Source organism: Bufo bufo, chromosome 3, assembly GCF_905171765.1.
Source record: "Bufo bufo chromosome 3, aBufBuf1.1, whole genome shotgun sequence".
NCBI lineage: Eukaryota > Metazoa > Chordata > Amphibia > Anura > Bufonidae > Bufo > Bufo bufo.
In genome coordinates, this window is record NC_053391.1 from 671,323,886 (window position 1) to 671,341,676 (window position 17,791).

The following is a 17,791-nucleotide window of genomic DNA, read 5'->3' on the forward strand; positions in this document are numbered from 1 at the left end:
ATGATGTTTTATTGTATGCAAATGAGCCTCTAGGAGCAACAGGGGCATTACCATTACACCTAGAGGCTCCGCTCTCTCTGCAACTATGGCGCCTCTCCACTTTGATTGATAGGGCCAGGCAGGTGTGATGACATTTTCACTGCCTGGCCTTGTCAATCAAAGTGTGGAAGAGGTAGTTGCAGAGAGAGGAGAACCTCTAGGTGTAACGGCAGCGGGTACATATGGACATGGGACCAACACAGATGCCTTCAGCTGCCAAGTGCACATATAACAGGTCAGCCAGTGTCATAGCTACGAAACTGCTGACAGATGCCCTTTAATGTTAAAAGCACCACACAGTGTTTTTCAGTAGCTAATTTGATAATTGTTTGAGAAGTGACGTTACTTCTTGGAAGCAGATTTGAATGTGGATTTGATTGTGGGCTTCAATGGGAAAGCTGGAAAACCTCAACCAAAAACTCTTCTAAAACTCTCGTAAAAACTCATCTTAAACAACCACCAGAGTAGAAATCTGCCACCAAAAATGACCTGTTTTCAGCTACTGATCTTTCTGCTGTGTATTTTGCCATGTGAACATACCCTTATTCTCCTCGGTGTTATTTGTTTACTATTCCTTTTAACAAAGGTACTGATTGAATGTTTGTTTGTGTGAAATTCACCTTTGAGCTATGGAGATAAAACTCTCGCCATGACTTAGATGTTCCATTATTGCTAGTATTGATTTCTTTCTACAGATGTGTACAACTATTGTACTACAAATAGTGGTTGGTGTACGTCTCTTACATATTTAATAAATTCATGTATGTTTTTACCCTTTGTGTTGTTCTGTACATTGTTGAAATCCGATTGGCATATCTAGAGGCAGATCTCCTCTTATCTCATTCTATCAAGGTCCATATTTATCTAGGACATCTATCTAAGACATATTAAGGTTTCCTGATCTTCTAGAGGTGAAAAACATTTCTGCCTGCTTGGGCTTTTTCTATTAATTGCATGATGCTCCTAGACATGAAACTTTGGATATGTGACCCTGGGTAACGACCTAAGACCACCCTCGAAGGTATAAATTGATCTGTACCTTCATGGATGTTTCATTCTAACACACACATGAACAAAATTGTTGGTACCCTTCCATTAAAGAAAGAGAAACCCACAATGGTCACTGAAATAGCTTGAAACTGATAAAAGTAATAATACATAAACATTTACTGAAAATAAATTAATGAAAATCAAATGTTTTTGAATTATGGTTCAACAGAATAATAAAATAAAAAAAAATTGTGAAATTGACAAAATCTTACACAACCTTTTGAGGCAATCACTGCAATCAAGCAATTTCTGTAACTCTCAATGAGACTCCTGCACCTGTCCACAAGTATCTTGGCCCGCTCCTCATGAGCAAACTGCTCCAGCTGTCTCCGGTTTGAAGGGTGCCTTCTCCAGACTACATGTTTCAGATCCTTCTACAGATGTTCAATAGTACTTAGGTCAGGGCTTATAGAAAGCCACTTCAGAATAGTCCAATGCTTTCCTCTTAGCCGTTTTTGGACATTTTTAGCTGTGTGTTTTGGATCATTATCCTGTTGGAGGACCCATGACCTGCAACTGAGACCAACCTTTCTGACACCGGGCAGCACATTTCACTCCATAATACCAGTGTCTAGAGATTTAATTGAAACCCTGTACAGATTAAAGACACCCTGTGCCAGATGCAGCAAAGCAGCCCCAAAACATCACTGCGCCTCCTTCATTTTTGCGTCTGTGAACATAGAGCTGATGTGACTTGCCAGAAAGCTCCAGTTTTGTCTCATCTGTCCAAAGGACATTCTCCCAGTAACTCTGTGGCTTGTCGGTCGTCTTCCATTAAGTCCACTTTGGCTAAGACACCAACAGATGGTGTGATCTGACACTAATGTACCTTGACCTTGGAATTCACTTCTAATCTCTTTGGAAGTTGTTCTGAGCTCTTTGGATACCGTTCACATTATTCGTCTCTTCAATTTGCCATCAATTTTCCACTTGCAGCCACATCCAGGGAGGTCGGCTACAGTCCCGTAGACCTTAAACCTCTGAATATGTGCAACTGTAATAACAGGACCATCAAGTTGATTGGAGATGGTCTTACAGCCTTTACCTTGTCTGTTATTTTCTTTCTAATCTGTGGAGACAACTCTCGAGTCTTTACTGATTACAAGTTTAAAGACACCTGTGATGATAATTACAGGACACACTTTAACATGTTTAACATCTCCCTATGGTCACATTATTTTCAATCATTTCTAGGGGTACCATCATTTCTGTCCAGGACACTTCATTAGTTTTTTTTTGTTTTTTATTATTCTGTTGAACCACAATTCAAAAGCAACATCTGATTTTCATTAGCCGATTTTCAGTACATTTTTATTTATTATTACTTTTGACAGTTTTTATTTCTTTAACAGAAGGGTACCAACAATTTTGTCCACGTGTGTAAATGTACTTCACAAGAGGGCCATAGTACCATGAAGTGAAGACTTTACATGTTCTGGATGACCATTTCAGAACAGACTCTATCACATTTGAAAGAGTCAATTAGTAACCAGTAATGTTACTATACCAGTATTTCTGATCATCATTACACTGAGATTTGAATGGAGGTTATAACAAACACTTTTTTTTATATATATCTGCAGGATTTATATTGATGGACCATTCGGAAGTCCTTCAGAAGAAGTTTTGAATTATGAAGTCAGCCTTTGTATCGCTGGTGGAATCGGAGTCACGCCATATGCTTCCATTTTCAACCAGTTATTGTACGTAGATCAACACAGATTTATGTATGTTCTGATATGAATTGTGTTGTTATGTAGTGCAATGTTACAGAGGTGGATGTGAACCCACTGTACCAACCAACTGGTTTGACTGTGGGTTAACTCTAAAGATGTTATCCTGGCAGTACCCTGCTATTCAGCATTTACTCCCTGTACAGGGATCTAAACATCATTGAGAGGGAGCCATCAGGCCACTACCTTTTGAGATAGTCCAGGTGTGGTTGGCAGCTGACCCACTGGAGTCAGAGACACTGGTGTACAGCAACAAAGAGTCAGGCAATAAGCGCAGTCTGAATATGGTCAGTGGTCAGGGCAGGTGAAACAGAATGTGTCGGCAGATAAGAACCATTTGGCCCATCTAGTCTGCCCAATATACTGAATACTATGGATAGCTCCTGGCCCTACCTTATATGAAGGATGGCCTTATGCCTATCCCATGCATGCTTAAACTCCTTCACTGTATTTGCAGCTGCCACTTCTGCAGGAAGGCTATTCCATGCATCCACTACTCTCTCAGTAAAGTAATACTTCCTGATATTACTTTTAAACCTTTGCCCCTCTAATTTAAAACTGTGTCCTCTTGTAGCAGTTTTTCTTCTTTTAAATATTCTCTCCTCTTTTACCTTGTTGATTCCCTTTATGTATTTAAAAGTTTCTATCATATCCCCTCTGTCTCGTCCTTCTTCCAAGCTATACATATTAAGGTCCTTTAATCTTTCCTGGTAAGTTTTATCCTGCAATCCAAGTACCAGTTTAGTAGCTCTTCTCTGAACTCTCTCCAAAGTATCAATATCCTTCTGGAGATATGGTCTCCAGTACTGAGCACAATACTCCAAATGAGGTCTCACTAGTGCTCTGTAGAACGGCATGAGCACCTCCCTCTGTCTACTAGTAATGCCTCTCCCTATACACCCAAGCATTCTGCTAGCATTTCCTGCTGCTCTATGACATTGTCTGCCTACCTTTAAGTCTTCTGAAATATTGACCCCCTAAATCCCTTTCCTCAGATACTGAGATTAGGACTGTATCACTGATTTTATATTCTGCTCTTGGGTTTTTACGCCCCAGGTGCATTATCTTGCACTCATCAACATTAAATTTTAGTTCCCAGATTTTTGACCATTCCTCTAGTTTTCCTAAATCCTTTTCCATTTGGTGTATCCCTCCACGAACATCAACCCTGTTACAAATCTTTGTGTCATCAGCAAAAAGACACACCTTACCATCGAGGCCTTCTGCAATTTCGCTGATAAAGATATTAAATAATATGGGTCCCAGAACAGATCCCTGAGGTACCCCACTGGTAACAAGACCTTGGTCTGAATATACTCCATTGACTACAACCCTCTGTTGTCTGTCCCTCAGCCACTGCCTAATCCATTCAACAATATGGGAGTCCAAGCCCAAAGACTCTAATTTATTGATAAGCCTTCTATGTGGGACAGTATAAAAAGCCTTACTGAAGTCTAGATAAGCGATGTCTACTGCACCTCCTCAATCTATTATTTTAGTCACCCAATCAAAAAAATCAATAAGATTAGTTTGACATGATCTCCATGAAGTAAACCCATGCTGTTTTTCATCTTTCAATCCATGGGATTTTAGATGTTCCACAATCCTCTCCTTAAGTATGGTTTCCATTAATTTCCCCACTATTGATGTCAGGCTTACTGGCCTATAGTTGCCCGATTCCTCCCTACTACCTTTCTTGTGAAGTACTAGGGTAACCAGAAGATAGCTCTCAAGTCAGGGCAGGTGGCATGCAGTTGTCAGACAGGAGTTCTGGGATCCCCAAATTTGAGGTCTTCTCTGTGTTTGCCCACAAACTGGAGACCTTCATTCTCTTGATAAGTGGGTCTCAAAAGTGGAATTGTCACGTTTCAGGCATTTATGTCTCATATTAAAATACTTCTTTGAATTTTATTGTGGGCCTTGGACCAAAAAAGTTGCTTTAGACTGTACGGTAAGTCATTTCTTTGCTATGCAGTAGACAAATTAGCTTGACCAGCAGGTGACAGCAGCCTTCTTGTCATCCAGCATTGTCACCGCTATTCAGTAGTGTGTATATACAGCCAGAGCTCATGCTAATATACCAGAACTTTAATGCACCTCTAGATGTGAATGGAGTATAATGCATGATGCCATTCAAGACAGTACAACAGAATAAAATATCTGTGCAATGTTTTCACCAAAATGAAGTGTCCCTTAAAGTTTTTATTTCTGCTCTGTTGATCGATGCATGTACAGTAGCGTACGTGGCGAGGATACCATACTGTAAAGGACTATTACTAAGTCATTGAGACATTTAGCAGAGCTGAATTTGTAATTTGGCCCAAGTGATCTTAAAATTGGAGTCTGCACTGTGGTATTACATAAGTCTGCTGATAAATTAATACATTATATTCCCTGCAGAAGCTAAATAGCACTTGTCAGAGAATCATCTGTATTACACCAGACATGCTACATGGTAGGGTAGATCCTGCTAATGAAAATTATACCTGTCTTGTGAAAATTGGTTGTGCCTAGAGATGAGTGAATCAAATCCCACGAAGTGGAATTCGATCCGAATTTCAGGATGAATTCGATTTGCCTCAAAGCCGAATTTCCTTGTGCTTCGTTTAGGCGAATCGATTTAACCTGAAATAGTGTAAAAAAAAAAAAAAAAAAAAAAAAGAATCATATTTACCTCCTCCGGCCGGATCTTCAAGCAAGATGGCGGCGTGCGGTCCTTCGTGAGCAAATGGAGGCGGTAAGTTTGATTTAAAAAAAAATTTATGTTAAAAACTGTGTAAAATTACACTCAGATGCTGCGATCATGTATGAAAGTGGGATCTGAGGGGTACAATGATGGGGGTTGGCGCTATCGCAGCTCCCTGTAATTGCACCCACTACTTGCAAAAAATGCGCTTGTGACAAAGTAATTTGTTACGAAGTGAATTTTTTGGGAAAATTCGGCAAATCAGCCAAATCAAACTTTTTCAAAATTCGCTCATCTCTAGTTGTGCCATTCCTGAAAAAAAAAGACTTTAATTGGTGATGTGAATGAGGGCTTCAGTGCACTGAGGGGTGAGGCCAGCACTGGAAGGCTGAGGGACACCGAGGGGCTAGGCCACGCCCCTCTGCACATACATGTGCATACAGAATAAGGCCTCTTCCACACGAACGTATTTTCTTTCCGTTTATTTTTTTTTTGCGGACCATATACGGACCTATTCATTTCAATGGGTCTGAAAAAAAACGGAAGGTACTCCGTGTGCATTCCATTTCCGTATTTCCGTTCCGAAAAAAAAAATCAAAACATGCCTTATTATTGTCCGCATTACGGACAAAGATAGTACTGTTCTATTAGGGGCTGGCTGTTCCGTTCCGCAAAATACAGAATGCACACAGTCGTTATCCGTATTTTTTGCAGATCCGTTTTTTTGCGGACCACAAAATACATACGGTCATGTGCAAGAGGCCTAAAAGTCTTTTTTCTTGAGAACGCCATAACCCATTTTTACAAGACAGATATCATTTTAATCTGCAGGATCAACCCTACCAGGCCGTATGCCTAGTTTAATAGAGTTGATCCTGCTGACAAGTGCAATATCTGTATAGGTGTTACATTTGTTTTCTCTACGGACCGCCATGTATATTCTCCGTATTGTGCTTATGTTGTACATCCCACGAGATGATGGTAATCTTGAAGTCGAGCTCAGGATTTGAAGTAGTAGAGATGTAAAGCTTAGACTTTCCTGACCGACTTCATTATCTCTCTTCTCGAGTTGTCCTATTTGGGTTACACAGTAGACGAGATGTCTGTGGCTGATCAGGTGATTTTTTTAGCTCGCTATCTACAGTACTTTATTAAATTCATTCCCTGGAGTTTTGGGTTTAGCTGCTTATACAGATTACGTGCGGTCAGTCCGAGGCAGCAGATGACTCGATGACCGCCCATTGTATTCACTGATCCTATTGATTGTGCTCTTAGAAGTTATGACTATCATTCACAGTTCAGAAAGTACCATGAGTCTCTTGGCTCTAGGATGTATGTACTTTCCAAAATTCCTTAGAAAATTTGTAAAATCTTCAGGGGAGCAACCAGGCTTATAAAACAAAGATAGAAGCTGAACTCACCTGCCAAAGGTTCCTCCGGTCTAGAACTGAATCTGACTAGAAGTGATGACATCACATCCATACTGTTCATGCACGAGTGACCACTGAGGCCAGTGACTGGATGATGAGCAATGGACGTGACGTCATCACTTAGACCGGACCCTCATCGCTGGATCAGAGGGACTTTTAACAGGTGAGTTCAGCTTCTTTTTTTATTTTATATGTCTGCCTTCTCCCTTGAAGAATTTACAATGTGTCAAACAACCCCTTTAATAGGCTATGTACACCTTAGGGGGCAAATTTTTTGGGTGGTAGCCATGTAGCCAATAAAGAGCAGTGGTAACTTATGGCCAAAGCATCCAAAATATCCAGGCTAGATCTGCTTCTATTGCTGATGATACTGTAGGCACAGGCTCAAAATATGCCAGACCTAGGCCAAGCTTGGATGCTGCTAGCTTTATGCAAGTATTTCCCATATGGCAACTTTTCTCCAAACTGCCAGCAGACAAAAGCACTGCCGTATGCAAGATCTGCGGTATGAAAATATGCCATGTCCATTCAAATACAAACATACAGCACCGTGGCTATACTGCACCACCAGATCCAGGGGGGAAATAGAACTGGCTAGTAGCAATCGGAACAAGACTTTCCTCCTTCTCTCGGTCTATTTTGCTCCCTGCATAGCGCATGTGATAAATCTAGTGGTGCAACGATTTTTGTAAAAGTACTGTGGTTTGCAGAGGTTGGTAACCATGTCCAGGAAACTGTCTTCGCATTTCAAGGAACTCTCTCCTGGACTAGCAGGGATGGTCTGCCATTGCACTTCTGGATCCGTGACGTATGCTAGTGTAAAGTGATGAATGATTTCACCATACACAAGACCACCTCAGCAGGAAGCATGTGTTTTATCGAGGTCAGGCAGTGGCATCTCATCAGACAAGTGTATCGCACAGGCCCATTGAAGATTTGTCAGTAGGGACAACTGTGGCATCAACGTTGTCATCCCCCTGATCAATTATATTACAGCAAACACTGCAACAAGGGATGGTGGAAGAAGAATAGCTTCCACATCTTGCAGGACACCCTGTAGCTGTTAAGGACCCCACATGGAGAAAGTCCCATGGAGGAGGAAGTGGAAGAAGGGGATGAAAATGAGCACCTACCACTGGAGGAGGAGGAGCAGAAGGAGTCACTTGTGCAGAAGAATGAGGTTGTTGATGATGATGATGATGATGATGATGATAACGGTGACATTGGCCATGATGACTAGTCATCGCAGTGGAGGGGAAAGGGGGGCTGGAAAGAACTGAGTCCTCGGGCACGCTGGTGAGTATGGAGAGCTGGATGCTTGGTTGCTTATGTACTGACAGGCATTTTGTTAGCTTCAAGCAATCTGATGATTACTGGATAGCCATGCTTTTAGACCCTCTCTATCAAATTAAATTGAGGGATTGTTTTTCCGTTGCTGAAATGGGGGCCAAATTGCTTTATTATTAGGATATATTGTGTATGCAGCTTCTGCAGCTTTGACCCCGCATGTTTAACCAGGAGTCACCCCCCTGACATAAGTCAGCAAACAGAGACATACCGCCTGAACAGCCAGGTTCGGTTCTACCTGGACTCTGGCATTTCTCTGGCATATACTCCCTGACCCCAAGGATTTTGTGGCAGGCAGATTGGAACAGTGGCTGGATCTGGCCATGTTTGATCTCACTGTACTGTCTTGTCCAGGCTCCACAATCACACAAGTACAGCTAGTGTCGTTGTCACACCCAAATGGACAAAGTTTTCCTCCACAAAAGTACAAAACATCATTGCCAAAATGATGCATGGATCTGTGAGGATTTTCACACACACTGTAACAGTCCTACAGGCTCACCTGAGTAAGAGGACAGCTGGCTGGAGGTAGGAGTGGAGCCCAGTGGCAAGGACCGCAGGCATGTAGTAGGTGCAGGAAGACTGGCAGAGGCGTAGTCGGTAGGCAGGCGGTGGTGGGTCAGGGCAGACGGCAGTAAGCGTGGTCAGACAATCCGGATGGCAACAGTGGTAGCAGTTCAGTAGGTAGGGACAAAGCAGAAGAGTAGTCGGTAGTCAATTCCTGGTCAGCAGTGGACTTCCAGTAGTAGCAAGAGCAGCAGATGAAGAGAAGCTTGATCAAGGCTCAGGAGCTCAATAATCAGCAAGCTGGAGTGCAAGGGGCTGGACTTATATCGGGAAGTATCAGGTGTGGGGAATCAAGGGTGATGAGCAAGGCTTGGCAAGACTGAGGTTAAATAATAGGCTTCAGGGAGGAATGTCCAGAGAGGACGGTAGCCTAGTAAGCAGGGCTACCGCCTGGGATGTGGCTGGTCACGGGTTTGAATCCCGACACACACTACCATTGCTGATTATTTATTGCTGCCCTAATCATGCCACTGTGGCTGACTACCTTCATACCATCCTGTTCTGTACTGTTTGGCCACAGCTTCTACTCTCTCTCCTTCCACTACCATTAATCCTACAAAACCGCCACTACTACTACCCTTACACAGCTGCACTCTACTGCCTTATCTGTTCCATGCCGTGTTGCTACTGGTGCCTCCACTATTGCTGCAGGTTATTATCCCTACACACCTTTCCACATGCACACTGTAGTGCTGCTGCTTCCCAATAAAAGGGAGAATTTTTCCAGGCTTGTTCAGAACAAGTCACTGTATTTTCTGATATTACCACTTGTGTGTATAAAAACAGAGGCTGAATCAGCTAAGGCATAATTTTTGGACAGCAGAAATTACAGGGATGGATTCAGCGGATTTAATAAAACATCAGCTTTATTGCAGTATTCAAATTAAAAACTGCACTCGTGTTTCGACTGTAAAATGATCTTAATCATAGACTTACAAACATCAGAAAACTCTGCACTAATAAGGGGATGTTCTACAAATGAATTTTCATCACAGGGCTGATTTACATGGGTGTGAGAATAATTTAATTCGATCACCCTAGTGGACGTTCCCCTAAAACATAATATATATATATATATCATTTTTAGACACTTGTAGAAGTGGATCAGCACTCATTTTTTGATGCTAATAAATCTTCACTTTATTGCCATAAACAGAATACAGGCAGATGTGATGCGTTTCGGCTAAACAGTCTTTTTCAAACAAGCCGCTAGTGTATTTTTTTGCACTTTTGCAAAATAAAAACATTTTTACGATAAAAAGGCTTTATTTTTTTATGATTATTATTATTATATATTATTAACGTGCCATTTATTCCATGGCGTTGTAAGGGTCCATTCACACGTCTGCAACTGTTTTGCGGTCCGAAAATTGCGGATCCGCAAAATACGGACACCGGTCATGTGCGTTTCCTCATTTTGCAGACTGCACATGGCCGGCACTATAATAGAAATGCCTTTTCTTGTCCGTGTCTGCGGACAAGAATAAGACATGTCCTATTTTTTTGCGGGGCAGTGGAAGGGAAGTGCGGATGCGGACAGTGCACTGTGTGCTGTCCGCATCTTTTGCGGCCCCATTATAAATTAATGGGTTCGCACCCGTTCCACTAAATTGCGGAACGGATGCGGACCCATTTTGCGGACGTGGGAATGGACCCTTAATATGATAAGACATATATACATACAAAATACAGACAATTGTGCTAAGCATAAACAAGATGAGTTACAGACTGGTACAGAAGGAGAGAATGTTTTTTTTTTTTTTTTTTTTTTACTATGAACACTTTTTACATTTTTTGTAAATTTTCTAGTCCCCTGAGAGTAATCTATTACACTGGGCATATACTGTAGCAATGGAATGCTTAGGGAATTTTTAGAGGCTATCTCCTGGTCCCGTAGAGAATGTATAGAGCAGCAGCAGGCATACTTGATCTTCTGCTCCATTCATAAAGTTACATGGGACCCCTGGTCTCAAGATCAGCGGTCGGACAGTTTCATACCGTACATATGCTCCATAGAGTTCAATAAAGTTGACTGTGGCCACCACTAGAGGAAACTGAAGATCCTACTGTATACGGTTTATACATTGGACTTCTTTATAAAACAGTATGCAATAAGCTCCTAAACTCCCCCTGGTGGTGACTGCAGGCAGCCAGAACGTTAAAATTTTGCTCTATGTTTATTCTGAGTATTAAGTGCTGACTGCTGTAAAGATATATTAAGAAATTAATCAGTACAGAAAACAGGACCAAAATAATAAAAGATGGAAATTCCCAGTAAACCGCTATAAGATGCAGTTTTCTGTTATAAACCATGTGACCATGATCAGTAAGCAATGCTGCGTATGTGAGGACACTTTATGGGGCCTCCTGGAATAGTTCTCCAATTATGTTTTTATTTCACTTTATTTCCGCAGGGACACGTGGAAAGAAAACAAACTGCAGAGGCTGTACTTTGTGTGGATATGTAGAGACATCCAGGCTTTCCTCTGGTTTGCTGATTTATTGTGTATCCTCCATAAAAAGGTAATTTATTGTTTGTTGCAATGGATTCCACACACGAAAGCTTATTTAATGGAGCCAATTACTTTGCCGTCCATTCTAAGGCAGGGACTATAGATTTTGCTTAGATCCTTTTCATTCTTTGCTCGTCCGCGCTCTTTCATTATTCTTGCCCCACAAAACTCTCTCGGAAATCCTATTACTGGTCTTGAATTGCTACAATGTAATCGCTTCATTCCCAATACACTATTATATCATGGTACTGCTAATGCGCTGTAATTCTTGGTGTTAACTGCAATGCATCAGGATGTAGGCTTGTAGCAATTGCGTGGCGGGATGCAAATAGAAAACGTAAGGACTCATAGAAAAACATGGGCTCTAGACCCCCCCGGGGCCCCAAATGTGCTTCTTTTTCCAGCTAAAGTCACCATTTTTAGGTGCAAAATTCAACTTCTCTCCACACGATCATACAGGTAAATTGCAGGTTCAATCTTATTAAACCAGGCATAATGCCTGGTAGGGTTGATCCTGCTAAATAAAACGATACTTCAGTTCTGTTCCCCTGTTGCTCCATCCTTGAAAAAAAAAAGTATTTAGCAATATGTAAATTAGATGGTGTGTGCATCAAGGGGTGGGCCTAAGTCCTTGGAGCACCAGAGCTCCTCCAGTCTGCATTGACTGAGTAATCTTGCAATCTCTCACCTGAGCGGTGGTCTATACTATCGGCGCATGCGCAGCGCATCTGCCTCTTCTTCCCCAGCAGTGCAGGTGACTACTGTGCATGCACCGTTGATGAAATCCTTCTCCAAATTTAGCCGAGCATATCCTCTTCCAGGAGGACGATGATATCATTGGCGCATGTGCAGTAGTCACCTGGAATGCTGAAGTAGAGACAGGTGCACTGTACATACGCCAATAGATTACAGCTCTGGTGTGAGATTACATGGCCCTGTCAATCAAGGGGAAAGGGGAGCGGATATAAGTGCAGAGCAGACAAGCTTTGGTCCCCTAAGAGGCTCATGGTTGACCCTCTGATGACCTAACTTACATGCTAATAAAAAGTAATTTTTCTAAGTAAAAGCTCAATAGAAGAACCTAAATTAGGTATCTTTTTTATTCAACATAATCAATCCCATCAGACTTAACATCCAGTTCAATAGGGTTGCTCCTTCTGGCACATGCTCATTAAATGTAACTAACCTTTTAGAAAATGTTTCTTGAATGAATTGTCCTGTCAAATTTATGAAACAAATGTATCGACTTGTGAGACCAAGATGCTCTGGCAAGTCACTGAATCGTCAGATTACAGTTGCTCATGGAAGTCTATGGAGAGGGGTTGGGAGGAGGAGTAAGCTGCAGTGGGAAAGACACAGATGCTGCAGCAGCTACTACTAGTAATTATTTTGTATCACTACAAATACATTTTCTATCCTCTCTAAAACCATACAATAATCCCACACCTTCCATATTAGAAATAATTCTGTAATAGTGGAAGGAGCCTGCCTAGATACTGTCTCTCTGCCCAGTGTACCCTATGAGGCTGAGGTCCTTCATCAATCAGTATTTTCCCTGAACAAGGCTGTGTAGCACTTGAAGCCGACTGTTTGATAACTTCTTTATTCTGGCGGTTGCACTCTATCCATCATGTATCCAGTTTCTTGCCTTCCCTAAAGCTGTCAATCAGAATGGCTCCAATGTAACCTCCGGTGATTAAATGAATCAAGAGGAGAATTCTTTGAAAGATGTGGTGATGAAGCCAAATGAAGAGGTTGAAAACCAAAGATTTGTGTTATAATGGCATGCCCTGCTCACCGTCATCCCCCACGGCTATCGCATCTGTCGCCTAGCCTCTGCCCAGCCATCGGACTCCTGTATCCCACACTGCAGGCCACAATCTGGCTGCAAGGTCTCTTCCTGTGTGTCTAAGAGAGAGACTTTTCTCTGCAGCACTGCAGGGGTTAATGCCTTTTCTGCTTCTGTGCTCAGCTGCTGGATTAATGAGCTCATCATCACGCTTCCTATATATCTGTGCTGCTGACTTCACTTCCTTGCCTGTGAAATTGTTCTCTACAGATCTTGTTACGTCCCTCTGGCTTGCTGTTGTTTATAAAGAGCTGTAATTCATTTGCCTGCCTGTGTACTTATCTCTGCCTGGATGCTAACCTTCTGCCATCTGACCTGACCTGTGCCTGTTCACCGTACTGATCCTGTGCTACGTGCTCTGTCCTTTGGATTTGCACAAATTCTGCCTGCCCTGACCTCAGCCACGCATCAATGTCTCTGATCCCTTTGGGTCAACAGGCAACCACATCAGGACTATTCCAAGAGGTAATGGCCTGGTGGTTCCCCTGCAAAGACAGCCAGATCCCTATATAAGGGTTAAATGGAGAACAGCAAGGGACCGTCAGGATACCATTCTCAGGAGTAGCCCAAAGTCAAACTGGTTGGTTGGCATAGTGGATCCACATCCACTGCCTGTAACAATATGCTAGAAATATCATGTACTAAATCCACTACTTCTCCTGACAGCCTCTGTGCATGCAAATTAAATATTGTATTGGATCTTAAAGGGGTTTTTCATCTCAGCCAATCAGTTAAGGAGTTATAGAAAGAAACACAACACAGCCCGCTCAGCTGTTTCCATAACTCTGGCCACCACATAGGTAAGGTATTCCAATCTCCGTCATGAATCACTGAGGTAGCTATACCCCTTTAATGGCTCATGCACAGGGCCATGCCCGGTCCAGGAAACACTGACGTGATGATGTGAGTACAGTACAATAGACCCACCATCAGTGATGGCCAGTTCGCCTTGTTCACCCGCGAACACATGCGATCTGCCATCTTAACTGACAAGTCCAGCGAGGCACAGGTAAGTCCTTACCTGTGCCTGTGCGCAAGCCGGTCTGAAATCAAATGCGGTCTCCGGGAGCAGGCAGTTCCGAGACTTTCTGTGTCTGGCCTTCAAACCTGATTTGCTTGACCCTTAATTTTTCCATAAATCCACTGAGGGCAGAGAGGGAGAAGAAGAATGGGCCCTTAGTCAGTGGCCAGGCAGCATGTGCACTACGTGACGTGTTAATATTTCTCAGTATTAAAGGAGTATTCCAGGATTTTAAAAGTAAAGGTCTATCCTTTATCCGTTAGGATAGGCCATCAATATCTGATCATCAGGGCAGGGCCAGACTGGGACTGAAAAACAGCCTAGATGAGTGATGACCGTGAAGCTCCGGCACTCCAGCTGTGGTAAAACTACGACTCCCAAGATGTAAACTTGCTTGGCTGTTCTCAGAACTCCATAGAAATGAATGGAGCATGCTGGGAGTCGTAGTTTCACCACAGCTGGAGTGCTGGAGGTTAGCCATCACTGGCCTAGTCAACACACAATATTGATCCCCATGATATCAAACAAAAATAGCAGCACATATTGTTTGGTGTGGCGAACTTTGATGCCCATCCCTTAAAGAGATGTTCCAGGATTTTACTATTGATGCCTTAGCCCCAGTATAGGCTAACAATATCAGATTGGCCGAGTCTGACACCTCACAACTCCGCCGATCAGCTGTTTTGCATAGATCCAGCATCAGAACTCCATAGCTCCATCCATTATGTTGTGGACAGAGCTGGTAACTGCAGTCCTGCTCTCCACCAGTTCCGTCCACTACACAATGGACTAGTAATTCAATAGTAAAATCCTGAAATACCTCTTTAAATATTTAAAGCACATCATCAACACAAGAAGGAAATAAAATATACATATAGACACACTGAATCATACAAACAGGACCAGGTAGCCGCAATGGAGCGAGCCCCTGAGGAGCCAAAGCAAAGAATGGGAGTGGTAGTGGCTCTGGCTATCACAGTGGCTTCCCTCAGACCTTTGCTCCCTAGGACTGATGCAGTGAAAGAAGGGTGCCCTATGATTCTGGGACTCCTGCTTGATGGTAACTGGGGTGCCCATAATGTTAGGTGCTTGTATGGGTACAAGGCAGGGCATATGGAGTGCAATTGCTGGCGTATGGTGCAGTAACCAGACCAAATTTGGCAGAATAAACATCTCTTTACTGTAGTGCAAAATAGGAGTTGTAGTACATCCAATGATAGCAAAACACAGTTTTAACAATACACAGTACAATTCTCTCCCAAGGATGGGAGTTATGGTCCTCTTCCCTCTCCATCTGTCTCAGGTCTCCTCCTGCAGAATCAACGGCGGGCAATTGTACTTTTATAATGGTGACTGTAATGTCCACTGCGGGATACAGGGTTTTAGAGATAAGACTGGCCATGTCGTCGGTCTCCAGGTATGAAAGGTGTCTTTACAGTGCCCCTCACTGCAGTAAAGTCTTAACAGCTTTTGGTAGCAGGTTACCATACTGACTCCAATACTTGGCCATGCAGACTCCAGGTTCTCTAGGTCGTCTCTCCTTTGTCTTACTCCTTCTCTTCATCTGTAGATCATGCAGAGATCGGTAGCTTTCTGGGCCTAAGCGGAGGGAGCACAAGTCACGCCTTCCTCTCTCTCTGAACTACAGCCTAGACTGATCTAAGTTAGGGGTGGGGCCAGCCCACATCTAACCTCCTACGAGGGCTGAACCAGGATTGTTAATCCTGGCTGTGCAAGCCATACACCGTTATGCTGTAACACATTACATAACAATACAACACATTATATAAGAAAGAAACAATTTGTAGATACCCCCTGCTCTGGGGTACTGCTCTCCTACCAATAAAGTCAGCCCCATGTGAACGTGGGGCCTTTCAATGAGAGAGTCACAGAGGGTTTCTGTCTTATTCAGCATTTAGATTCCTGATCTGCAGTCAATTTTATGCAGTGGATCGGAATAAAATAATTTTTGCAGTGGATTCCCTGAAGGGATGCAGGATGCTTTCAACCTTTGCATTGCAAAAGTTGAAAGCTGTAGGTAAAATCTGCAGCAAAAACTGACATGCTGTGGATCGAAAAACCTGCAAAGCAAGTCACTTGATGCTGCAGGTGAGATTTCTCAAATCTCATTCACTTTGCTGTTACTAGGGTTGAGCAAATCCAAGTATCCAAAGTGGACTTTGATCTGAATTTCAGGAAAAATTGGATTCGCTGAACAGCCGAATCTCCTCGTGCTTCGTCGTAACAAATCAATTTTCCCCGAAATTGGGGGTTAAAAAAAAAATTCATACTCCCTTCATCCATTTGAGTGCAAAGAGGCTACTGCAGCCATCTTGGTGGAAGATCCCGGGCAAAATCTTGTGCACTGTGATGTATGACGTCACCATGGCGGCCAGTGTGATTTTGTCATCATGCACCACGCGGGATCTTCAATCAAGATGACCACGGGGACCTCTTCATGCTCAAATGGGTAAGGTGAGTATTTTTTTTAAAACCGATTAACTCCTGAAAGCCCTCATTTTTCATCTCAGATGCCACAATCAGCGAAGAATGCAGCATCTGAGCGGTTCAATGACAGGGCGGTGCAATCACCATTCCCCGTCAATGTGCCCGCTACTTCGTCATGAAACAATTATTTTTTTTGAATTCGGCGAAGCAGCCAAATTAAATTTTTGCAAACTTCGCTCATCACAAGCTGCTACTGTAAAATACTGCGGCAGATCTGCATCATTTATGTCATGTTCAAACTCAACCTTACAGTATTACATGTATGTGTATATATATATATATATATATATATATATATATAAATATATATATACACTCACACAAACATTTGCCTTCTAAGGCCTTGTTCACATCACCGTTTCTCCTTTCCATTCTCCGGCTCCGTTCATGTTCTGAGCAGACACCGAACGGACCCCATTATAGTCTATGGGGTCTTTAGGCTCCGTTACGCTCAGTTAGGTCTGTTAGTTATCTGCAGAATCCGTCCTTTCCGTTCTCCTGCTCCTCGACGGAGAACTGAAAGGAGAAACGGTGATGTGAACGAGGCCTAAGCTGAATCTCTGTCCCAGGAGGAAGAGGAGGGGGAACTCAGCTCACAGCAGGACCACACACATAACTTCACAGTGTCATCTCTTACCTCATCCCTACAATGCCTGAAGCTGTAGCTCTCCCCCTCCCTCTTACCCGACTGTCCTATTGTTCTTAAAGACCCTCTGTCAGCATGATCAACCCTATTAAACCATGTATATTGTCTAGTAGGGTTGATCATGCTGAGTAAAACAATATACCTTATTTGTTTCCTCTCTAGGATTACATAGTAACATAGTAACATAGTACATAAGGCCGAAAAAAGACATTTGTCCATCCAGTTCGGCCTGTCATCCTACAAGTTGATCCAGAGGAAGGCAAAAAAACCCTGTGAGGTAGAAGCCAATTTTCCTCACTTTAGGGGAATAAAAAATTCCTTCCCGACTCCAATCAGGCAATCAGAATAACTCCCTGGATCAACGACCCCTCTCTAGTAGCTATAGCCTGTAATATTATTACA

The 17,791-nt window shown here is 42.7% G+C and overlaps 1 protein-coding gene across 2 annotated transcripts in view; it reads left to right on the plus strand.

Annotated features, from left to right (window-relative positions):
- Positions 1-17,791, plus strand: part of NOX4 (NADPH oxidase 4) — a 260,925-nt gene that overhangs the window by 227,472 nt on the left and 15,662 nt on the right. For both annotated transcript variants that reach the window (XM_040426362.1, XM_040426363.1), the window contains 2 exons: positions 2,673-2,792; positions 11,267-11,375. In XM_040426362.1, coding sequence (XP_040282296.1) covers positions 2,673-2,792; positions 11,267-11,375 — 229 coding nt within the window. The remainder of the gene's footprint in view (positions 1-2,672; positions 2,793-11,266; positions 11,376-17,791) is intronic.